The sequence below is a fragment of the Zingiber officinale genome, chromosome 2B, assembly GCF_018446385.1.
Source record: "Zingiber officinale cultivar Zhangliang chromosome 2B, Zo_v1.1, whole genome shotgun sequence".
NCBI classification, from domain to species: Eukaryota; Viridiplantae; Streptophyta; class Magnoliopsida; order Zingiberales; family Zingiberaceae; genus Zingiber; species Zingiber officinale.
Genome location: NC_055989.1, coordinates 13,368,204 through 13,394,483, shown reverse-complemented (window position 1 = coordinate 13,394,483; position 26,280 = coordinate 13,368,204). Strand labels below are relative to the sequence as shown.

Genomic DNA, 26,280 nt, shown 5'->3' with positions numbered 1-26,280 from the left:
TAAAAATTATTTAAAAATTATTTAAAAACTATTTTTAAAATCATTTGAAAATTCTTTTAAAAATTATTTAAAAACTCTTTCAAGAATCATTTAAAAATTCTTTTAAAAATCATTTAAAAATTCTTTTAAAACTCTTTTAAAAATCATTTAAATTTTTTTTAAGAATTATTTAAAAACTCTTTTAAAATTCATTTCAACAATTCTTTTAAAAATTATTTTAAAACTCTTTTAAAAATCATTTAAAAATTCTAAAACTCTTTTAAAATTCATTTTAAAAATTATTTAAAAACTCTTTTAAAATTTATTTTTAAAATTATTTAAAAACTCTTTTAAAAATCACTTAAAAATTCTTTTAGAAACTTATTTAAAAACTCTTTTAAAATTCATTTTAAAAATGATTTTAAAAATTATTTAAAAACTCATTTAAAAATCATTTAGAAATTCTTTTAAAAATTATTTAAAAACTCTTTTAAAATTCATTTTAAAAATTCTCTTAAAAATTATTTAAAAACTCATTTAAAAATCTTTTAAAAATTCTTTTAAGAATTATTTAAAAACTCTTTTAAAATTCATTTTAAAAATTCTTTTAAAAATTATTTAAAAACTCTTTTAAAAATCATTTAAAAATTCTTATAAAACTCTCTTAAAAATCATTTTAAAAATTCTTTTAAAAATTATTTTAAAACTCTTTTAAAAATTAATTTAAAAATTCTTTTTAATTTTTTTAAAAATTCTTTTAAAAATTATTTAAAAATCATTTAAAAAAAAATCTTTTACATATTATTTTTCACTTTAATAAAATTTTGTTAACTCAATTTTTTTTTTTATAGATTACTTTAACTTTGAAAATTATTATTTAGACTTTAAACTTATTTTTAACCTTAAACATTATTTTAACCTTAAAATTATTTTTAAACTTAATTTAACTTAACTAAAAATTAAAACTTAATATAAAAATTACAATTAAAATTTAAAAATTAAACTTAAACTTAAATTAACCACTAATATTAATTTAAATCTAAAATCAAAACTGAATTAAACGTATGTTAATTGCCCTTAAACATATTATAAAAATCATTTTAAAATCCTTTTAAACACCGTTTTAGAAATGCTGTTAGAAATCCCTTAAAATAATAATAATAATAATACAAAAAAATCTTTTAAATTCATTTAAAATTAGACACCTAACTTAAAAACTTAAACTCCATTAACTTAAACTTTAAACTTAATTATATAATTAATATGTAGAACTTAATTGTTTAAGTCTAACTTTATTTGAGAACTAAAATTGACTTAAATTAAACCTTACTTAACTGTGTTTAATAACTTTAACTTCATGCTAACTTCAAACTAAATTAATCCTACTTAAAAGGAAGTAAATAAATAAATAAATAATTATAACTAACACTCTCATTGACCAACTCAATCAATTAATACAAAATTTAAATTAATTTACTAAGTATTAAATTATTAAATCAAGTAAAAATTAATCAATAAATTATTGATAATAGTTAACTGTTATTGAATTAATAAAATCTTATCTTATTTAGTTAAGAACTTGAATCTAAAATTAATTATTGATTAATCAAACTTAAATAAATAATTATACCAAGGATAGAGAGATAATTATGTAAATAATATAAGTGTTACTAAATCCCTAGAACACTTAGGGCTTTGAAATTTAACACACCCAAATCTTAGCATTATATTAAGGGGGAGTAATAAAATAAGGAAGATTAATAAATTAAGGGAGAGTAATAAATTAAAGGAGTATCAAATTCAGGGGGAGGTTTATTTTTTTTATCTCCTTAAGTGTTATTTTTTTAATTTTCTCTTTAAAATCTCTTTAGAAAATTCTACCTCAATTAATTTTTTTTAAAAAAAAATTACTTTCAAAATCTTATATTCTTAGCAAATATTTCCAAAAGCTTTATTTTAATAATGTTAGGTTCAGGGGGAGCAATAATTATTTTCACATCTATTGTTTTATTAATTTTTTTTTTAAAATTAGGTTTTGGAAAATATTCTTCTAAAACTGTTTTAGAAATGTGTTTATGAAACCTAATCTTTGTAAAACTAAGTTTTATGTTAAATTTTTTAAACTTGGTCTGAAAACTGGTTTTGAAAATCGAATGTTATAAACTTAGTTTTGAAATTATGATTTTTTTCAAACTTAATGTTGGAAATTAATTTAATAGAAACTTAGTTTTGTAAATTATATTTCACAAACTTAACTTTGAAAAACTTAATTTTGAACATTGAATCTTACCTAATTTTTGAAAACTTTACTTTTGTAAAATTATCTATATAAAATTCATGTTTGAAAAAAAAAATGTTTCAAGTTCAAGTCCATTTTGAAAATTTTGGAACATATAAACTTATGTTTGGAATTTTTGGATTCTTCTTAAAACTTATCTTTCAAAAATTAATCTGCAAAATATGTTACTAAATTAGTTATCTTTCTAACTTAACCAGTTTTTCAAATCTAGCTAAAGCTTGTTAAAAATTACTCCTTCAAAGCTATTTTCCTTTTGCAAAGGTTAAGAGATACTTTTTAGAGTAAATTATTTAATTTAACTCCCCTGAGTTGATCTGATTAATATTTACATTCTTTTTTGCAAAGATTTTATATTTTAGATCAATGTTTATTTTTGATGAATGCCAGGTGGTTAAGTTAGCTAAAACAAAATTAAAAATAAAAACTAACTTAAAAACCTGTTAATGCTTGTTTTACTTGTATTTTACACTAACTTAACCAAATTGTCATTCCATCAAAAAGGGGAAGATTGTTGGTGCGGTTAGCACTAATGATCGGATCCAGGTTTTGATGAATGACAAAATAGATTAAGTTAGTTTTGTTGTTGATCTAACACTCTGACCGAGTGTGCAGGAGAAGTGCAGACAGGTCGACGGGCTGATTGGATATCTGGCACGAAGCCCAGCTAGGTCGACGGGTCGACCGGATAGCTGGCACGAAGTCCAAACGGGTCGACGGGCTGACCGGACGTTTGGCACGAAGTCCAGCTAGGTCAACGGGCTGACCAGATAGCTGGCACAAAGTCCAGACGGGTCGAAGGGATGACCGGACGTCTGGCAGGTAAGCGGAGGCCAGTCACTGGAGGGGAGTGTAAAATACATTGCTCAAATTAATAATTAAATAATAAGGTTTAATAGGATAATAGCCTTAACGGAATTTTTAGGGATTTTTAGAAATTTTTTGAGAATTTTTCGGAGTCCGTTTGACGTAATTTAAGGGGATAAATTTATAGGCTATATGGAAGCCTGTTTAGAGATCCTAAAAAAATGGGAGTTGATTGAGTAATAAACTTAGGTTTTAATTTTCCTAAACCTAAGTTCAAACTTATATAAACCTAATCCTATTACCGTGCCCTAGCCCGAACTCCCTCTCCCGATTCCACCTTCGTCTCGCGCCCTCTCCCCGCGTCGTCAAACCTCTTCCTCTGCCGAACTCCTGTCTTCTTCATTCTCCCTTGCACGGGTGCCCCGGACGTCGCCGGCCCTCCTCGCGCAAATGCCAAGACGCCGTCGTCTCTCCACTCCCGCGAGCATCCAGACGCCGACGCCCTCTCCTCCTCACGCCAGCACCCGAGACGAGCCCTAGCCGCTGGTCTCCTCCCTTCCTTGCATGCGAGCGCCGCAGTCGGCGATCTTCCTTCTCTTCTCCCTCGAGCCACGGCTGCGGCTCCCTTCCCCTCAGGCGAGCACCAGAGTCGCGACTCTTCCCGAACCCCTCCCTCTCCCTCTCACGACGCTGTGCCCTAGCAGTAATCTTGGAGGTAAGCGGTTAGATTTGGTTATGGATTTGAGCACAAGATGATGAGGTCTATTTTCCTATCGATTATGGAAGTTTGGGGACCATCTGTGGACTGATTGAGGTTTGTTAGGAGATGGCTTGTATTCCTGGTTGCATCTGAACATGAGTACAGTTTGTTGTTGGTATTAGATGTGGTAAGATGGTATTACTTTTCTGTTTGTAGCTGTTAGGGATTTACAACTGATTTAGATGTTGTTCTTGATCTGCAAGATGGATTCAAAATCTCGTATCGGTTTGTTGGGTTTTTTTCGGAGGGAATTTGATCTTATTCATCGTGGAGATTTTTGGAATTTCCAAAACTGATTTTGGTAGTAGTGATTTGATTTTGATACGTGCTTGTGTCTTCGCTAATGACTGAATGGTATGGACGGATTTATGTATTAATTGCTCCATAGTTGACTGAATGTTATGGATTGAACTGTGTATTTTGGAATGATTTCAATATGTGATCGTTTCACCACTGTTTAGCTAATTGCTCTTGATAGAATTTCGGGTTACTAGTTTGATTTTTCAATATGAGCTTATCTCACCGCTGTGGGCTGAACATTTTAGACAGATTAGTGTGGTTCCGATTGGTTTTCAAGTGTGCTCATTCCTCAGTGTTGGCTGATTGCTTGGACAGATTGTGGTGGGAATGGTTTTGGAGTTTTCGGATTTCATTGTTAATGATATGAGTTTGATCAAGTATTAGATTGGCTATGGAAGAAATTAGGATCAATTTAGGTAGATTATTAATTAAGGTTAACTAATAATCGTTTCGATTAGGGTATTTCCTAATTAGTTGGGATGTAGGTTAGCTAGTTGTGACATATGAAATTAGCTAAATTGTACATCACGTGATTTGCAGGACGTTGATTGAAGATGGTGGACACGATCTACGTATAAAGGCAGGTACTTCTTGCTTTGTTTCTTTTAGTACTTTGACCTTAGTGCATGAATTATTTTGGATAAGGACTGTTTACCTTGACTCCACTCTTATTTTTCCTGTGCTTGATACTTCCACGTGATCTTTGAGATATTCGTTTCCATATCTATACAGTCTCTTGTTGTTGTCCATGATAAGTAGCAGATATTAGATACCATGTTTGTATGCCTGACTGTTGTTATTTATGTACTATATTGAGCATGCTGGTTTCATGTAGTATACATGTTTCTGCTTATATGTATGTGATGACTGTTGCATTGTTCGCATCATGTCATTACATGCATGCCGCAGCCTCGGCCACTCGAGAGAGAGGTAGCTGGAGTTGATGCCGCTTGTCCTGTCGTGCCGCACTCGGCCACTCGTGTGAGTGGTAGCTGGAGTACGAGCAGCAGGGACCCCGTCGCAGATGTAGCTAGTTAGCTACTATGCAACTGTCCCCTCGGCCACTCGTGTGAGTGGTAGCTGGAGTGGTGTACAGTCTGTCACTGACCCGGCCTCTCGACCATACAGGGGTCATGGTGCGGAGAGGTGGGCGGGAGTGACCATCCGTGCATACGCTGTTATTGTGCCTGCTTTGGCTGCTGCTGTTTACTTATGTTGTTATTGCTTACTTATGCTGCTGTGGTATATTTATGCTGCCGTTGCTTCTTGCTGTTGTTCACTTATGCTGATATGTTGTCTTATGTTGAGATATGCTCACGTTGTAGGTGGTTAAACCTTGATTTATTAAATTGGAAATGTTTATATACCTTACACGTTATTTCTGTAGTTATGAGCAGTACTGTAGCAGATTAGTATCATTTCTGACTTTCTATATCTAGCCTAGGATATGTTTCTAGGTATGAACTTTTATCATGGTTTTATTTTTGGTATCTGCTATTCTCTTATGAGACTGTATTCCTTTTGGGTATTCTCTATTGGTTGATTATGTTCATGCACTATCTCTTTCCTTACCTGCTGAGCTCCAATACTCACCACCTCGCAAATTGGTTTTCTTTCGCCAGGTAACAGGTAGATGAGTCATGGATGCTTGGAGAGATGCCGGCTGCCAGTCCTGGGTCCTACGTCACACTCGAGGATAGTTTTCATTTTGGTTTTGTTATCGTTTAGGATGGTATATTGATTTTGTGTATTTTGTTTTTCAATAAGTCGATGTGAATTTTGGGTCAAGTCTGTGATGACAGGTATTTTTGTTAGTGTCGTTGTTAGTTTTACGTTCGTATCGCTTTATGTCTTCCGCTGCTGTGTGTTTATGTTCAACCGTGTAGGCTTATTAAACTGCGTGGTTGTATTTCATTTTTGTCCAGCCCGGTAGGCTGAGTATATTAAATTACGTGTCATGTTGTTTACATTTTGTATATATATATTCCAGCCGAGTGTGGCTGAGGTATATTTTGTATGTAGTAATGCTTCAGATTGTCACTCGTACAGGGGAGATGTTGTCGAAATTTCTTCGAACAGGGACTCCTCTGGGGCGTGACAGGGAGTGACTGTGAGGACGCGTTCCCGGGAAGGGAACTTAGGCGCCGATCTGACTTAGAACCATCTTGGAACTCTACGTCGAGATCTTGATTAGATTTCGGTCTCGGAGAGACGGAATCTAATTATTATTTTTCTTATCTATAAAATTGTGCTAACAATCTGTGTTGCAAGTTATAATTGCCTCGAATTAAAATCTTTCTTGCAGGAAGGAGTCTGCTGGAAACTTAGGTCCGGGCACCCGGGAGGTACCCGGTGCCTGGAGGTCCGGACGCCCGGGAGGTACCCGGGTGCCTGGAGGCAAAGTTTATCCTCCTCAAGTCGTCGCCACGTGGAGCCTCCTAGTTGGGTCGGCTACGTCATGGTCGAGGCGCCCTGAAGGTTCCAGGCGCCCCGAGCCTCCTATATAAGGAGGGTCAAAGGCGGAGCTCCAACAAGAACTTAGAATTCAAGATCTACTTCTCTGTGCTCCTGCGACGCTACGAAAAGATCTCTGACTCAGTGCTGTCTTTTATTTTTTATTCTATAGTCGGTATTTTCTTTCTATCAGTTCTTGTACTTTAATCTTGTAATTCTATTTTCGAATTGATAGTGATTGGCCATCGAAAGCACCCTCGTGTGCGGGTTTTGGAGTAGGAGTCGCCAAAGGCTCCGAACCAAGTAAATCGTTGTGTCTTCTTTGGCTTATCTTTTGTCTTTCCGCTGTGCTTACTCTTTACGAAAGTTTTCTGTTATCGATATTCACCCCCCCTCTATCGAACGATCACGATCCAACAGCTACTAGCCATTAGTGCAAGTGGCCAAGGCATAGGAGAGGGTATGCTCGGGCGCGCCGAGTTTCAACCCCAATACCTTATGTGACAACACCTCATGCCTCAACCATCACATCACCCCGCCCTGAGGGGACTGAATTTTTGTAATTTATGATAAACCTAGTTAGTCTCATTAACTAGTCCTAGGGGTGACCAGCCCGACCCCATAAAATTTTTCCATTGATTACTAGGGTAAATCGGGAAGCACTTGTGGCAGACGGCCAAAAACTCAACATTCTTTGATTGCGCGCCCCATTTGGTGGAAAATTCCTATAAATTTATCATAGTTAGGGATCGAATCACGAGTATTTGGATGATAATCTGAATACTCTGCTATTGCACCATAGCCTCGGGGGTGAATTTTTGTAATCTACGTGCCAAAAGACGGTTCATTCACCCCTAGCATCCCCCGTCAACCCGTCCCTAGGCCAACATAGATAAAGTAAATCACGGATGACTACTAGCCATTAGTGCAAGTGACCAAGGCATGAGGGAGGGCATGCTCAGACGTGCCGAGTTTTGACCCCAAGATTTCATGTGGCAACACCCCATGCCTCAACCACCGCACCGCCCCGAGAGGACCGAATTTTTGTAATTCATGTGGCAAAAGACAATTTGCTCACCCCCAGCACCCCCGCAAACCCGTCCCTAAGTCAATACGGAGGAGGTAAATCACGGATGACTACTAGCCATTAGTGTAGGTGGCAAGGAATGAGGGAGGTATTCTTAGACACGCTGAGTTTTGACCTCAAGACCTCATCTAGCAATGCCTCATGTCTTAACCACCGCACTTCCCCGAGGGAACCAAATTTTTGTAATCTATGTGGCAAGGTGATTCGCTCGCCCCCAATGCCTCTGTCAACTTGTTCCTAGACTAACACGGAGGAGATAAATTATGAATGACTACTCACCATTATTACCGGTGGTAAAATATGATCAGAATTTTTATAATCCAACTATGAATAAGAAGCCCCTGACTTTTATGATATTCAATAGTACAGGGATGAATAATTAATTAGATATTAATTTTTTTATTTATTAAAAAAAAGTAGATCATAAAATAATTATTCTATCCCTATTTAATTCATTGATAATAAAAACTAATTTCCCACCCATAAATTTATACATGGCTGAAGTAACTGTACAGTCTGCGGAGGTAAAAAAAAAAAGCTCCGCCCAATATTTTTTGTATGGATCATAAATTTATACAACAAGATACATTACTGACTTATAAATTGATCCTTTTCCTATTTTTGAGTAAGTAGCCTATAAAAAAAATCTATACTCCGTACAATTACTCTGATTCGTCCTTTCTTCAGAGAAAATACACAGCTGGAACAATAGAGAAAACCAAAAAACAAATATTTACCTTCGTCGACTTTGGCATAACCACTCTTTTTCATTGTATTTTTGTATTGAAACAAAGACGGACGCTCGGAATTTGTTTGCCGTTCATTGACCAACTTCCTTCCCATTGTCCTTATAATTTTGGTCCCTCAAAGACTCCTCTGTCCCGCCACCTACCGTTGACCAACGCCACCGCCTACTGATTTCCGATCGCATCGATCGAGCCATGGCCGCGGCCAAGATCGCCGTCTCCCTCTCCGTCATCTCCGCCCTCCTCATCCTATCCGCCGCCACCCGCCTCGCCGTCCCCTTCTCCCAACTCGTCCACGCCGACCGCAAACGGGCCGATGCTGCCCTACCCGATGAAGTCGTCGTCCCCGCCGACGGCTTCCGCGTCTACGACATCTCTGCCGGCGGCACCGTCGTCCACAGCGGCAGCAAGATCGTGGGCGTACGTCTCGGCCAACAGGGTGGCGGCGATGACGCCGGCAGCCACAGAGGGATAGTCATCTCCTACGGCAACGACATGATCTCGTCAGCTCCTGGGGAACAACAAGTTTCCGATTCTCATGACGAGGCAGAAGATGAAGTCGAAGGTAGCTGGGCCCAGTGGTTCTCGAATCTCTGGAATGACTTCCAGTTCTAACAAGTTCCTTCCCTATTTGATCCATCAATAAATTTCACGTTTTTTCTTCAAAAAAAATATACAAATACATATATAATATCATAATTGTCTGTGCCTATGGTGTGCTCGATAAGTACATGTGCTTGTATGATTTAAACGCCTGCTGCGTTCATATTTTGTGCTATCAATTCTATTTTCATAAAGTATTTTCTTTTGAAATAGTTTTATGCAAGCTCTCTAAAGTAACTTCTTAACTTTTTCAATCATGATTGAATTGACATTGATTTTGTTAGAGTTTATGAATTGTCTACGAAGGACTTTTAATTATGGTTAATTATACTCCTAAATTAAGTAATTAAAACTGAGAAAGTTAATCCCGTGGCGTTTAGACCTCTTTTAGCTATCTTGTCACTGTATCATCCTTATATTCAAATTCATGAGTCACATATAATGTCATAAGAATTTATTCTATTTGGATAACAAAAGAGGAATTTATTCTATTCCAAAACATACAGTTTCTTGTCTGCCTCGCTTATAGCTACCAGATTGAAGGTTAACCAATCTTCTGTTTTTTTTTCTCTGTTCTAAAAAAAAAGTGCTATACGATGTACTTGTGCATTTGTGTGGTGTGATATCTAGAATATCAAGTAATTAAATGAGTTGTTGCGAGATTCTAATTGAAACCACCTTTTGGTCCGTTCCCGAGCTTGTCATCGTCTGGAATCTCACTTGAAGACCTGCACCATTACAGCTATTCAGGATTCGACGTTGTCAACTAGACAAAAGGTTGAGAGAGACCTGCGTTCTCACCCTCGTTTGCCTGCAGGTTGGTGTTGACGGCCACGGCATGGATCGACAGCCTCGCCTTCGGCTGCCAGTCGTCCTGCTGCCCCACCCACGCCTTCGCATCCATCACCCCTGATTTGGAGTCTCCTCACTTCATAATATATACACCAGGAAGAAAGCATATACAATGTGTAATGTGGCGGAGGGTTACCAACGGTAGAAGGGTCAAGGAGGTGCTTCACGTCGAAGATTGCCCCAGTGGCAGCGCCGGCAGACTTCTCGATCCGGCTGGAACCAATGTCCTCGTAGTCCCAGCTGCCGTCCTTGTACCCCTGCTCTAGGAACAGCTCCGCGTGTCTCGCGTCTAGCACCTGCATCGTCCCTGCGCAGTAGATGCATTCTCATCTCTTCCGTGAACCCTCACAAACTTGCTTCTATGGGCAGGGCCGCCAGCTGTACCTTCGCACGTGTTCAGGTTGCACACAGGGCACCGAACCAGTTGCAGATCTGAAACCTCCATTGTTCAAGTCGGAGAAGAATGATAAAAGAAGCAAGTCGAGATAACGGTGGGGGATTGGCTTACCGGCGATCCAGATTCCGGTCCGGGTGTCGGTCAGCAGACACGTGCCCGTGCACTGAATCGTCTTCGCACGGTCGTCATGGGGCCGCGGGAGCCTCTTAGGCAGAGTCAGAGTCTCCGATAGCAGAACAACGGGCGAGTCTAAGAAGAAAGCCCCTATTCTCATCCGATCTAACGGTTCGACAAGGGAATCAATTAGCAGCAAACTGAACAAGGCATAAAGGGAAGTGCTAGTACTTGCATTCTCACCGATGTGCTTCTCCTTGTGACGGAAGGAATAAGAGTGGCTGCCATCTGAAGGGTGAAGGCGTGGGTTAGGCTGGAGGATGCGAGACGGAGGTGGTGCGTTAGAAAAAAGGCCGGAGATTAATACCGAAGGCGGAGGCGTAGAGTTGCTTCCACGGGAAAGACACACGGAAAGGCGGAGGGACGTGGAGGTCCCTTAGGCAGGCATACTTCCAGACGCTCTCCTCGTTGATCAGACGGTGGAACCAGCGGTTGGTCAGACCTAGCCTGACCAAATCACTACCATCCAGATACTTGGCCACCTCCGTCCAGACGTCCTCCTCGTACCTTTTTGTTTGGTTAGTTTAATCCAAATTGAAAAGGCTGAAATTCCAACTTCGATCTCACGACTAAGAGAGTGGAGACAAAAGAAATGTTTGCGTTCAAACATTGAAAACAATTTTACGAATTGGATTTGTCTTTTGACACAGACATTAGAGATCGTTCCCGATCTCAGGATTCAGTTAGAACCAGGCATACAGAAAAGTACCCGATCTGCTCACTACCTTCTGGTGTGAGTAACTTATCGAATCGGCATTACTATAACAGAGAAAGATCAAGCCCTAAATTTAGATCTAGCAGCAGTCAAATATTACCCGAGAAAGAGATGAAAAAAAAAACGACATAAAGCGTCCTATCTCAAAATATTCAGAATAGAAATCATCGATTTCAACCAACTCTGTTTTGATTTTGAAAACTCGTATTCAGATCAGGAGAAACGCTTAGATCATCGATACATAGATTTGATCATCTGAAATCAATCACATTAGAGGTTTGATGGCGAACGAAGTCATATGCATCACCAATCAAATCTCGGATCAGATTGCAATCTGTAAAGAGAAGGAATTCGAAGAATACCAGTTGAAGCAAGAATGGCGAGCGAGGAACGCTGAGCGAGGCGAGCACCTGCAGATTCGATGGCGCTTACTCGATGGCTGGATCTCTCCGCCTCCTCTCGTCTCTTTTAGCTCCGTCGTCTGCGCTCCTCTACTCTGTTGTCCTCCCATCGACTCTTTCCTCACCTCAGATCTCATCAACTTCGAAGCGAGAAAGCAAATGAACAGCACGGCTCTCGCTCTCTTCTCGCCCCCCTCTATATAGCCACAGGCCCGCTAGAAACAACCGTTCAATGCGTTTTCAAAATTTTGAATCTGATTTGCCAGGCTGGCACCCACGTCATCCAAAACGAGCCGACCTCGTCGACGGTGAATGGACAGCGAAACAAAGACGGTTAACGTGTTTACCACGGACAGTAAACAACATCAGATAGGGCTCTTGTGGCTGCCAACTTTAGACAGTCGCACACTCCGCAACAACCGATCGAAAGAGAAGCAAAAAAGGCAATAAAAAGAGTCGAAAATAATCGAGAATGAATTTGCTCCAGTTTCATCCATTAATAGTAAGAGCAGGCAGGAGCAGAACAGAAGACAGAGAAAGGCAAGGCAAAAAAAGGAAAGCATCAAATATAATGGCTTTTTCTATTATTGTCGCGCCTGTTACCGCTGCTCCCCTATTACTAGTGGCGCTGGAAACCCCATCTCGCCGTCACGGACTCTCCGCTGGCTCCCTCCGGTTCTCGCCGGCACTGCCGATGACGCTCCGCCGTAGAAGGGCTTCCAGGTCCTCGGCCGTGGTCGAGACCTCCGACACAGCTCAAGAGAAGGTGAGATTTGATGCCAGCTCTTGTCGATTCGTTCCCATTGTCGAACGGATCGAATCGCCTTGGGCAGCGTTTGTAATTTCAGTTTTAACATATGAATTAGGGTAGATTGCCATCCTTATCACTCAAGTAGGTTCACTATTCTTCCTTATAGCAGTAGAGCATTGGAGATATAGGTGTTCATTATCTCTCACGCTGGTCATGGAGCTCCTTTTGACAGAGTTAGGAACCTAGCAGTAACAAAGGTCATCAGGATTTGACCTAATATGTATAAGTTAAAATTTGAGATGACTTAAACTGCAACACCCAGATCAAGAGAATAAATTAGCTGGTTTAATGTATTCCACCCGAAGAGAAAATTTTATTTTAGCACATGTTGAACATTCAAGAAAAGAAAATGCCTGAAAAAAAGGATGTTCAGGAAAGTTTGGTTTTAGTTAAAATAAATTATGTTACTTGAAAAAAATATTCTATTTCAAACATGTTAGCCTTTTATTGCATTCCTGCATTAATTTTCATAAAATGATTTTCCTTAGCTAGTGTCTCATTGCTACAAGAGAACCTGCTTGGATTCAAATGTGATTGCACGCCATCCCTAGTCCTACCTTACCAGTTAAAATGCAATCTGACATAAATTCTGTCTATGATGTAGTGGCATTTTGAATTTCATGTTCATGTTACTTAAATGTATTTTAATCAGTAGTAATGTCCTTACATCATGATGTACACTGAGAGCTATATTTTCTTCATTTTATTTCTTTCATATTCCTTTTCCTTTTTGTTTTTTTTTTCAAAGTCATAATAGTAGACCACCTCCTTTTTACTTTTACAAGTCATATAGTTTCTCATATATTGCTTATCATCTCTTAAGAGGAAATAAAGTGCAACTAACAGTTTTGACTTAAGTAAATATGCAGATATCTAATTGGGTAGTGATTGTTTTGATAATCCGCAAGCAGTCACTTCATATTCATTGTCGAGTGTACCACTTATGCAGTTGAATTTACAATTGATTTTTTATAATTTCTTATGGTTATAGGGGAAGCACTATCATATCCTTCAACCTTTTTTGTTACTCATGGTTAGTTAGGACAACATTTCCAATGTGAAAAATACAATACAAATAACCTACATTCCTAATTTTTGAGCATTATATGTGTGTCTATGCCTTCATCTTTTGTCAATAAATTGCCATCATTACAATTTTTTTTTCTTCTTCATTTGCACACAGTCAAGTGGTCTGCTCTACTTAGTTGATAATATTTCCTAATTTTAGTATGAACTATTTATGAAAGAGATACATATTACAAGAAATAATCTGAATGACACAGGAAAAGACAGTAAGAAAGAAAGGACATTAGTTAGTCGATCTTAAATTTTTATACTCCGATGTCACTTCAAACTTGGTATATTTTGCAGTGCCTTAATCAAGACGTGTCGACTTTGTTGTGATGTGTAATCATCAGTTCGGATCCTCTGTCTCCATGTCCCACTGCCGATCGGACGGGTCAGATTACATCTCAATGCATCATGATATCTTTAAGATGTGTGCAGTATCCTCGTGATTTGCAAAGCATCATTGAGATGTAATCTGGTCCGTCCGATCGGCAGTGGAACATGGGGACAGAGAGAAATGGGGACAGAGGATCCGAACTGTGTAATCATCGCCTCATATTATTTATGATTGGAATTAAACCCTGAAATATATTTCTATGAATTCGGTTTTACCATATGATCATTTACTTTGTGGTGACGGGTATCAATTGCCTTCGTTATTATGAATTATGATTGGGACTAGACTGCTCAATGAACGTCACATTACACACGTGAGCCTCTTAGTTCATTCCTTGATAAATTCTTACTCAGATTTTGTTGTGCATGTGTAATGTGACCTTTGTTTTAAATGTCTGCTCTCATTTAGAATAAGTTTGTTGGTTTTGTTTCCCATGGGAAAATGTGAATTGACCTTCATCTTCCCCAAGAAATTTAGTGATTCATTTCAAGTCTATATATCTTAGTTAGGCTCCATTTCCACAATGATGGTTAGCAAATGGTCTTTAGTTGGAGGCATTAACAATCTAGTTTGCACTACTGACAAATTATGAAGGTTTTGGTCTGTTCTGATAAGAAAAGTATATGTTGTTTTTTTCAAGTTTCTAGATTGTTACAAATTCTGATAAATACTGAGGTCCATCAGTTCTTCACTATGACTTCTCATGATCCTACTTGCTATAGAGATTCCAATCTCAGCATACTTATGGCCACCATACTATATAAGGTAGGATTCCGGGATTTCCTTTAATATCGCATTTTATTAAATTGAAATTTTCCTTAACTCACAGAATAATTCATTTTCCTCTTTTTACTGATCACTAACTTCTATTGAAAGTGGTTCGTTTTCTAAATATCACCTTAATTGGAAGTTAGACCCACTGGAACATATATATAGGCCTGATAATGGACTTTGGCATTTCCAGCAACATATGTATTGTTTTAATTTTCTTTATGATGAATTTACTATTTAGAACTGTTTGTACAAGTATATTTTTGAAGGAAGTCTAGTTGGTTTGTTCCTTCGATACAATTAACACTCAAGATCACTTTCATTGTGGTTAACAATCTAGAAGTGTTATATTGTTATGAAGTAGCCATTACTCTTTGTCAAGCCTATCATACTTTTTTAGTTGAAACTGCAATTTTATGCTTCTTAAATCTGTTTTTTATTTGTGGAACTCCGTAGTATCTTTTAGATAACTGTTAACTATTCTTAAGGATGAGAGGGTGGGTTCAGATCTTAAAGTGATTCTAAAGAGATTCTGGAAGATTGCTGCACCTTACTGGTCGTCTGAGGACAAAGTCCAGGCTAGGCTTAGGCTGGCTGCTTTATTTGCCCTAACCTTGGGAACAACTGGGATTAGTGTTGGATTCAACTTTCTTGGACGTGATTTCTACAATGCACTTGCTAGTGAGTTTTTTTAAAAAATATTTATTTATATTTATATATATTTATAATCTATTTTACATTGTTTTCACAATGAAGGAATAAGTTTCTCTTCATAATAACTGCAGTTATTTTGCCATTTCTTTTCTAGGTAAGGATCAAGAACAATTCACCAAGCAGCTTATGTATTATTTGGGAGCCTTTGCTGGAGGTATTCCGGTGAGCATATTGCTGGCTTTTGTTTAGGTATTGCTCTGCATGCCATAATGGCATTGCAACGCCACTAAGTTTTTAACCCAAAGATCTTTTTTTATTAGGTTCTTGATTATGTTAAGAAATAAATTTGAAACTTAATTGTGTTTACCTGCAATCTTTATCTAAAATCATCTTATATATACTAAATATTTACCCTAGCGATGCGTGAGCATTATATAGCTATCATAGTTTGTAAAATTGTATCCAGGAAACACTTAGATTAACATTGACAATGAACATGAAATGTATATTGTCTAAAATATAGAGGTCAAGATTTTTTTTTTCTTTCCATAATAAATTAGAATATTGTAGGCTTCAATTGTTATAAAAACATATATAGTTAATAAAATTGTCTAAGACTAAACTATATGATAAGATAGTATTTTACCTACGAATGGTAATAACATGAGTCAAAGTTTTTGACTCCTCATTCTTATCCCATATAGAGTGGGATATGAAAGGAATTCTTCTTTCCGATCACCACTCTACCCCGCTTTTCATGTTTGGAACACTACAACAAAATATAAAATATCCATAAAAATCTATAATAAATTTACCATAAACAAGAATTTTAGTTGAAAAAGCAGCATAGGACAAAAGACAATGTTATCATCCCACATAAATGGGTTATATTTTTTTTATTCCATCTCTGCTTCATTTATATAACAGAGTGGGGAGAGGGGTGACCTTAATTGGGGTTGGTCAAGGCAAGTTTTTATCATTCAACCTTCGAAATTTTATAGCAGGATATGAAAGACTTATCCTACATCTAAAAAGATTTCGTTAGAACCTCAGTGTTGGCTAATATATACCAAAAATCAAGAAATCAGTTTAATGGCAATAAAAGAAAGACAGTGGCATGACTATAGTCTTTGCCAGTGTCTAGTAATTCATAATTCTTCCTCAATTTTTGAGATTAGGTAGACAACCTTCCTCCCGGTTCATCTACCGAGTAAATTTGGAGCACAACTTATGCACACTCAAAAGTCGACCTCCAAAATATTCATCCTAGGATTCAAACCTTGGTCCTCTTAATTGTTAGGGCTTTACCACTGCACCACACCGTTGGAGGCCACAATCTCACAACCTTACAACTACTGCAGGGTGATGAAGGGACTCCGATGATGGATCGATTGACCAAGATAAAACTGAGAGAGAGAGTAAGAAAAGAAAAATCAGACTGAAGATTATCATAGAAGATGAAGCAGCCAGTTTCACTCTTTCTGAAGCAATGAAATGGCTAGGGCTGGATAATGGAGCACTGTGGGAATTTTTAAAAATTTATTAAAAAACTCTGGAAAAATAGGAGAGGGCTTGAAACTCCTTTGCTTTGTGCATAAGTAGATCCTGCACAACACGGATTTAAATCTGTCTTACTGAAACTGCCGATCGAATGGCCTTGCAGATGTACCAGTGTGTTGCCTGCGGTAATTAGTAGTTGCATGCATCATGCACTCACATTAAAAATGTTAATTGAATTATGTTATCAGTTGCATGCATTAGCATGCGTTAATTGCAGCATGCTATGCTCCAGCCCAGATACATGCATTCCATGAAATGCAACTTTTAACAATCCTCACAAGTGCTTAGAGACATGAAGAAATGAAAACCTAAATAATTTTAAGAAAAATGGAACAGAAAAATTCCCCCAAATGCGGAGAAGACACCTTTTAGCTGTTTTAGTGGACTATAGATTTCATGTAAAAGTGATAAATTAATTTAGCCTAAAATATCTTTGTACTTTCACCTAGTATCTGGGGAATAGTCTATACAAAATCATTTTTTTCAGAGGTGCATGGGTTGGGTTGTTAGATTAAAGGCAAAATTGAAACTAAACGGATTCTCTCAGTTTGAAAATTTCATCCCAGACCAAATCAAAATTTAAACACTTTAGATTTAAACCAAACATGTTTCGTTTGGTTCTGTTTAAATTGAAAAATAATAATTAAAAAGTTAAATAAACTTGTATATTGTTGTAAAAAATCAGACAGACAAATAGATACAAATTTCTAATTAGGCATTTATATTTTATATTTACAATTATCATCATTGGTTCAGGTATTATAGCATTGCATTTAGAAATAATCGTATATTTTACATTAAGAAAATAATTCATCAGTTTGGTATTATCAATTTCATCCAGACATAAACCGAAACCAAACTGAAGCCAATAAGATTATCTATTTTGCAACCCAAAACTAAACCAATAACTTGATAGATCAAATTTTTTATTTGATTTAGTTTGTTTTGGTTTGGTGTATCAGTTTTGGACTAGACATGCCCACCCTTATATCTTTGATATCACTGAGAATAATTGTCAAGTAAAAATTATGAAGCTCATTACACTCCATAAACTCATAAAAAAATTAAAAGAAAAACATGCAAATTGATTAATGACAAATTCAAGACATTGAAGGATTTTAGTAACTGAAGAAAGCATCACATCATTTCTAGAAGAAGACAATATGCCTTAAGTTCCAACCATGTGCGGGGACAATATTTATCTTTTTGTCTACTAAGATTCCACTATGGTATCACTATTAACACAACTTTCAAACTAAGATGAATTTAGTAATTGTTTCCCTAATGCCTAGTATGAATTTTGCAGTAAGATCATCATAAATATTTGATGATGTAGTGTAATTTTCTGGTTTTAGGATAATCCACTCACTCATTATTAACTTTAGTTATCTAAGATTTTCTCTTTGTATGAGTAAGACTTCTCGAACTATCTTACTATGCATTCACAAAAATGTGTGTAATTTTTGTGTTGCTAATGTAAAATCATGTTCCGTACTCTCAATTATGAGTATTTTTTAAGCATTTCTTTGGTATATTGCAGTTTTTTGTCATAAGAGATTATGCGCGAGAAACTCTTTCCTTGAGATGGAGATCTTGGATGACAAGTCACTACATGCAACGCTATTTTAAAAATCAGACATTCTACAAGATCCAATCTCAATCAATTGTTGATAATCCAGACCAACGGATTGTAGATGATCTAAGTTCTTTTACTGGAACTGCTCTTTCATTTTCTTTGACTCTGTTCAATGCAGCCATTGACTTGATATCATTCAGCAACATTCTATATGGAATTTATCCACCATTATTTGGTGTACTTATTGTTTACTCTCTTGGTGGTACAGCTTTAAGTGTTTTTCTTGGGAAGGTAAATTTCACTTTGGCACTTTTATTTCATACACTGAGTTCTCCTAACACATACTATCATTTCTACTTAGGGCTTAGTCACTCTGAATTTCATGCAAGAGAAGAAAGAAGCAGATTTCCGATATGGACTTGTGAGAGTTCGTGAAAATGCCGAGTCGATTGCCTTTTATGGAGGCGAGCAAAATGAAATGCAACTTCTACTGCAGCGTTTTAAAAGTGCTTTTGAGAATTTAACTGTAGGGTTTCTCTATGCTTCTCAAATATCTTTAAAATTGCTTCTTTAGCATTTTAAATATCACCATAGCTACTACAAGCTTAGCAATTCATTCTTCATTTCTCATCAGGCTTTTTGTCAATTTGTTCTAAGGTTTTCTTATGCCATTTACTTAAATTTGTTATAAAATAGAATCTCTATCTCACATTTTTTTTGCAATTATTCATCATGAGTTGTAAATGATTTTTGTTGTGAAATTTGTTTGTAGCATAACTATGATGGTACTTCATAGTAAAAATGATCTGCGATACACTAAGATCAGTTTTTGTCATCTATGCCTTATATTTCTGAACTATCAAATCTGGAAATTGGAAACTAATTTGATTGTGTCTTTCTTCTTTTCTATTAATTTATTTTGCGGACAAACAAAATAATATGGGATCTGTACATCAATGGTACCTTATGTTTGATATCAACAAATAGTTATAAAACCATATACTTACAGAGAAACCAAGTTTGTTTATGTGAAGAGTATTGGAGAATTATTAGGGTTCATTATGTTAAGTGTCTCCTCTCTTTATGTATATTTGTCAATGTAAAGAGTTACAAGTAGGTCCTTAGTGTAATGTCATTTTTTATATTTAGAACAAAAAAGAGATACTTCTGGACAAAGACTATGCATATCAATTCAAAAGGCTCTCGGAGATTAACTCTAGATTCATTCATACTTTGTGGATCAAACTAAGGAATGGCTATTTGGTATGGTTAAGGAGTGGAAGAGAGTGATAATTATTCGTAATTCAATCAGGAATGATTCCTGAAGGTGATTATCTATTCTACACATCATCCTTTGAAGGGCTTTCTTAAACTCTATACTTTACTATCGCTAAGGACTCAATTCTATCTTATGATTTGGGTTTAAACTTAGAGATAAGTTAAGTGTAAAGTATTTTTATGATTTTCAAAATTCTGATTAATTTGTTAAAAATATTTTCAGTGAGATTCATGCCTAGTTCTAATTTTTTATATGTAATTAATGAGTATTTTCATGGAAAATAATTTAGTCCATATACACTGTGCAAGTGTGGCATCATTTTATTCCTGAATTTATTTCGGAAAACATTGATCCGAGAAGAAAAGTACATAGATAAATAGATTTTGATCAAGTATGGAGAAAGAAAGCTTGCTAGCACTAAATATAAGATAACCATTATATGGGCATACATAAGACTTAATAATTTGAAACCTAGAACTATAAGTACAGGACTACATCCAATCCACCTGAAACTCTATTGTTTCTAATGCTCTTGACAGTTTCAACAGCATCAGCATTACATTTCTTACAATGTTTTTAATAGGTTGTTGTTTATTGTTTTGCAGGAACTATTGGTTGCATCTCGAAATCTTGAGTTTTTCACCGATGGTTACCGTTATTTGATTCAAATTCTTCCTGCTGCAGTTGTTGCTCCTATGTACTTCTCAGGAAAAATTGAATTTGGGGTGATCAACCAATCTGTTTCTGCTTTCAATCATATACTAAGTGATTTTTCATTAGTCGTGTTCCAATTTCAAGCCATCAGTGCCTTCTCTGCTGTAATAAATCGTCTTGGTAAAATCCCTATCATTTCATCACTCAAAAATTCTATTCCTTTATCATGAAAGTTTTGTTATGAATTTTGTACTTGTTTTAGTTGTAATTTCCAATTACATGGAACTTGTGTAATAAGTGCTAAAATTATGATAGCACATCAGATTATGGAACAATATAGGCAGATAATTTTGAAGCTTCAAATCTCTTGTGAAAGAAATTGGTAAAATACTGTTTTCAAGAAATCTCAAGAAGTGGGCTCTTGGGACCTAATAAGCTTCTTATGTCTGTGTTAAATCTTAATGCTGATACTAAGTATTTCCTTTTTCTGAGGGTTCTGCTTGATGTTATCCTCTGTGGATTTGCCTTGATAATGATGCTTTAATATTTTTGAACGAATCAATTGAATCTTGTAGTTAATCAATTGAATATTCTAGCTTGCTGCTACCAGGTAACATGAGTATTATACTTCCCATCTTACCTACATTGTTCTTGCCCCTTGAATTGTTAACACACTAACCATAAATTATGAGACAAGTAACACATTATACTATTATAGTAAGAGGCCATGTTCGAATTAGGGTATGAATATCTGAAAATTGTGGTTCTGTGTCTAATTAACCTTTTCATAGGAAATAATTTTTGCAACAAGTTTGTTGTCTGTGTAAGACATGACTCATTGTTTAGCTAACAAGTCCTAAGAAACTTAATATACCTCATAAATATGCCAAACATCAACTATTGAGCTGCATCTACTATAGTGCAGTGAACAAGCCTTTTTCCTTCGTCTAATCATAGACTATTTGTTGACCTCTTTCCTTGTCTTTCTTACAGGGGAATTTGATGATGTTTTAGATGATAGTGAAGCATACATAACAAAGCCTGAGGATACTGATCGAGTTAATATTCAGTTTGGTGACAAGGATCCATCTTTGTTGGTTTCTAATGGATCTGTTTCTCAGTTCAGGCATCACAAGTTATTAAAGATTGAAAATCTAACATTACAAACACCTAGAACGAAGAATGTGCTTATCACTGATTTATCTATGGAGATCAATGACAAGGAGCATTTACTGGTAAGGCTCCCACACATGGTTTGATGATCTACGTAGCTGCTCTAGTAGCTACTTGAAAAAAAGAACACTTTCAAACTGTTGTATATTGATCACCTCTTACAGAAGCTTTTGAACAAGTTATTGAATAAACTGAATTTTAAATAACTGATCTGTGCCATTGCAAGTATTGGGATAGAAGTTTTAAGCAAAGTTTTGGATTGTTGCTGTCGTCAATGGGCCAATTAAGGATATTGGTCCAATGCAAGTACTGGGCAGCACTCTTCTTGCTAAATCAGTACTATATTTGTCCAAGGGTCAAATCAGTATCAGCCCAGTATCGAAGATGTTAGTTCAAAGCATAAGTCTGATGTGCTAGTTGCCATTTAGAAAAAATTCCTAATTTCCTACATAGAGCAGTCTTGTTCGACCAATTAAAAAAAAATCATAGATCAGTCCTCTCAGTGACATGTCCACCATCTCCCTTAGTGTCCTTTTCTCTCTCATTACTTCCACTACTCACAAAGTCAGTAGCTGAATTCCTAATTTCCAACATAGAGCAGTCTTGTTCGGCCAATTAAAAAAAAAATCAAAGATCAGTCTTCTCAGTGACATGTCCACTATCTCCCTTAGTGTCCTTTTCTCTCTCACTACTTCCACTACTCACCAAGTCATTGCCTGCCCCATTGTGATGCTGTTTTCCTACTAGCTGCTCATCACTCTTGTCGACTCTCTTTCACAAACTCACTTATAATTGACTCAATCCTTCCATTCATTTCTCATTTCAATTATTGTTTTATAGTATCAATTTCTCATTTTAGAGGTGGTGTACATTTATAGGTAATGGGACCAAGTGGAAGTGGTAAGACTTCATTTTTACGAGCTCTTGCTGGTCTATGGAATACTGGTAAGGGAAGTATCATATTCAATATAGAAGATACTGTTTTGTCAAGATCACAAAATGCAATGAAGGCAGATGAAGAACAAAGAGGATCCAGAAACAGTAGAGTTTTTTTCCTTCCCCAAAAGCCATATATGGTTTTGGGCACACTTCGGCAACAACTGCTTTATCCAACTTGGAGTGAGGAAATGGACCCTACCTCAAATGATTCTGCTGGTACATTTCAAAAGATCTTATATGCTTTGTGAACAATTTGTGCGTCAAATAACTTTCTCAGCGCATGTTTTTCATAAACTAATAGTTCTTATATATCTGGTTATTTTTTTCCCGTGATGTCAGTATGGTCTTTGATGCCTTGTTATTTGTCGAAATTGGTGCTGGCTGCAAAACTGTAGTTGTGTATACAATTTAGCCAATTATAATTTATTCATTTATCTGAAACCATTTATGGAAAAGCAACCATTCCAACTGGTTACTTGTTTCTTAGGTTCTCTGCCATTCTTATCTCAAGTACCAAACTTAGGGGGTAAATCCAATAAGCCTCAGAAGCCAACAGTTGACGATATGAAACAAGTGCTTGAAATTGTTCAACTTGGAGATATATTGTTTCGTTTCAATGGTTTGGATTCCATATATGAATGGTCTAGTGTTCTTTCACTTGGTGAACAACAGCGACTTGCATTTGCTCGCTTGTTACTCGCAAAGCCAAAATTAGTTTTGTTGGATGAATCTACAAGTGCATTAGACGACGACAATGAGGTATCAAAATGATCTCCTTTCCTGCAAGTTTTCAAGGATGCAATAAACAATTGCATGCAAAGAACCTGTAGTTTATTTTCTGTAGATGCATGGCAATGCTTAATCATTAATACTTGCATCTTCTGCGCAGGCCCACATGTACAGACGGATTGCAGAAGCAGGAATAACCTATGTCAGTGTCGGACATCGGCAAACACTTAGAAACTACCATAAGAAGATCTTATACATATCCCAGTATGATCCAAATCAGAGCAACAAACAGAACTGGCGTCTTGATTCCATCAGCGAAACAGCAAAAGAAGCAAATCCAGCATAATTACCGATGAGGCAGTAGCTCTCTCTTCACCTATTGAAAGCTACTTGGCTGCCAGAGTAAACTATCAGCTACTGGCCCATCGCAGTGCTTGAAACAGACAGAAACCTTGTTCATGATGCTGTCCGTCGGGATATACAACGTCTAAAAATCCTTTGCTGCTTCTGGAAATTTAGCTCAGAGCTTCGATAGATAATGCTTTCCCATGACAGATGTGCTCCCTTTTTTTTCTAGGATACGATAACAAATAGTTTCAGCCTTCCTCTTTATTCACGATATATTGGATTACCACCAGATGACTAATGTAGAGATTGGCCTTTTTTCTCTTCTATGTAAACTTAAAATTAATATTAGAAGTTAGAATGCACATGATATCTACAACTACTTTGCAAGTGTGTTTCATGGCAACGTGATCCAAAGCATGTAAGAATTTGGCAATAACTCTTCTCTTCATTGTATTCAAAGATTTGCCCTTCATTGTTGTTCCAGTAATTAGTAGAGAAGGTTATTCTTATCAAGTTGCTTTGGAACATGTTTGGTGTGCTCTTCTTCTCTAGCCGCAAGGCTCGACCCCCATCACTTGTCGCCTCATGTACGAGGTATGTTGATCCCGCGGATCATCCGAGTTGATTTGTAGCGGGTGTTGTCATAATGAGGTCGCAGGGTCGATCCTCGGGACAGTTGGAGAATAAATCCTCTATCTCCGTATTATACCTTGTTCATCACATGTTCGCTCGGATGTTGTGATTTACTTCTCTCGTGATGGCCTTGGGTCGGGTACGACGGGGGTGCTGGGGGTGAGCGTTTCGTCTTTTTGCCACAATATGCGGGACATCGTTTTACCATTGCACTATGTCTGAAGGTAAAGATAAAAACAAAAAAAATTGATAAACAAGCCTGATAAAAAAAATATTATTAAAACATCTTCTAGTATTTTTTTTTTCCAATTAACAAGCATGTATTTTTGGGATAAAAATAACAAAACTAATTTTTTTTATTATAATATAGATTTAAACGCTCGATCTTTAGTCAGAATAAGCGACATTTTCTTACAAAATAAAAAACGTGCGTGGCTTTAAATGCGCGAATTGGGAAGCAGAGAAACCGAAGACTTTTTCAGAGTCACATAACGGACTTTATCTTTAGTCAACTTCGCCGCCATTCCTCAACTCACTCAGATATCGTCAACTTGCAAACTCCTATAAATGTCAACTAGCCGTAAGCAGTTGCTCAAAGCAGAGTATACCCAGCACAACTTCCTTAATTCTGATCGATTTCCAATTCCCTTAAGTAATTAGCTAGGCATGCTTCCGTACAACAACCAAAGTGGCCATCGGAGCTGTGGCCGATTGGCGGCGGCACCTCCGGCGAAGGTCAAAGTCATCATAACAACGTTCGTGGAAGTAGACACCTACCAGTTCAAAACCGTGGTGCAAGGCCTCACGGGGAAGGAGTCCGTCGTCGCGGAGGCAGTGGAGGCTCCGGTAAGCTGGACGACTGGCAATTATATCGACCATGAGGTGCACGCCGCCGGAGAGAGAAAGAGGCGGCGGGAGGTAGCGGGATCCGGTGGTGCTTCGGTGGCGAAGGAGGAGGAGGAAGAGGTAGTGATGATGCCGGCGGCGGCGCTGGATGAGTTGCTGGAGTGGTTGAGAGATTGATTGAGTTAATGTAAATATAATAAATAATTACGGTAGTTATAGAAATAAAGTGAGATATGATAAGTTGTAATTATAGCATCAGTATTGTTATTACCTCCTCGCAAATTCAATCAGAGCTATTGCACATTGAATTTGGTTCTCAAGGTTTTAAGGGTGCGTTTAGTTGAGAGTTATTTTTAATAATCTTAATTATTCATTCAAGATTATTAATAAAAATTCTATTTAGTTTATGTGATCGATGATTTCTGAGTAATGTTCCATGTCCGACATGTCAGCAAAAGGGGCATACAATCAAGAATCGGAAAACCTCGAAAACTGAGATTTTCCTTAATTCTGGGGTTAACAAATTTTTTTACCCAAAATATCCTTCGATAAGAGAAAAATGTGATAAAAAAGAAAAACGCAAAGCAAAAAATAAAAAACATAAAAAATAAAATAAAAAAAATTTAAAAAACATAAAAATTTTTAAAAATTAAAAAAAATTAAAAAACTTAAAAATTAAAATTTTAAAAAGTAAAAAGTAAAAAAAATAAAAAAAATAAAAAACATTAAAAAAACAAACAAAATAAAATATATATATATATATATATAAATAAAGAAAAACATAAAAAAGAAAAAGTAAGAAAAATGTAGAGTTTAAATAATAATAATAATAATAATAATAATAATAATATTATTATTATTATTATTATTATTATTATTATTATTATTATTATGTATAGTTGGTTTTATAACTAAAGGTAATATAGTAAAATATTAAAGTAGGTTATTCATTAAAACCTTTAAACAAATAAGTTTTTGTTGCATTATCTAGATTGAACCAAACAACATTTGGTTATGTTTTATTCCTCATAACCTTGGTTATGTGATTACCTAGTAATCATAACCAAGGTTATACATAATAACTTGAACCAAATACACCCTAAAAGTGTTGTTAATTCGTCATAAGTTTTTAAATAATATTAATTCGGTCCAAGATCAAGGATGAGATGACTCAGCAAAGTAACCGAAATCAAATTCCTTTTTTTAGAAGGTAAATATATTATACTCTAAAAAAGAATAAAATATAATCATATGATGTCTACAAAGTGCAT

The 26,280-nt window shown here is 36.2% G+C and overlaps 2 protein-coding genes across 3 annotated transcripts; one reads left to right on the top strand and one right to left on the bottom strand.

The window, feature by feature from the left end:
• Positions 1–9,611: 9,611 nt before the first annotated feature.
• Positions 9,612–11,871, bottom strand: LOC122045345 (probable F-box protein At3g61730). Of its 2 annotated transcripts, XM_042605531.1 has the most exons (8): positions 11,533–11,869; positions 10,763–10,962; positions 10,639–10,683; positions 10,393–10,560; positions 10,269–10,316; positions 10,021–10,191; positions 9,834–9,941; positions 9,612–9,760 (listed from the first exon to the last, which is right to left on the bottom strand). In XM_042605531.1, the coding sequence occupies exons 1-8, from the start codon at positions 11,706–11,708 to the stop codon at positions 9,675–9,677; spliced, it is 1,002 nt and encodes a 333-aa protein (XP_042461465.1). In that variant the 5' UTR covers positions 11,709–11,869; the 3' UTR covers positions 9,612–9,674. The 2 variants fall into 2 exon arrangements, with proteins under 2 accessions (XP_042461465.1, XP_042461464.1); XM_042605530.1 differs by having other exon boundaries at positions 10,393–10,683; positions 11,533–11,871.
• Positions 11,872–11,959: 88 nt separating this feature from the next.
• Positions 11,960–24,002, top strand: LOC122045343 (ABC transporter D family member 2, chloroplastic-like). Its single transcript, XM_042605529.1, has 10 exons — positions 11,960–12,337; positions 15,107–15,299; positions 15,427–15,494; positions 18,373–18,699; positions 18,770–18,934; positions 20,293–20,521; positions 21,335–21,576; positions 22,393–22,669; positions 22,941–23,212; positions 23,343–24,002. Exons 1-10 carry the CDS (start codon positions 12,044–12,046, stop codon positions 23,526–23,528), a joined length of 2,253 nt encoding a protein of 750 aa, XP_042461463.1. The 5' UTR covers positions 11,960–12,043; the 3' UTR covers positions 23,529–24,002.
• Positions 24,003–26,280: the final 2,278 nt, after the last annotated feature.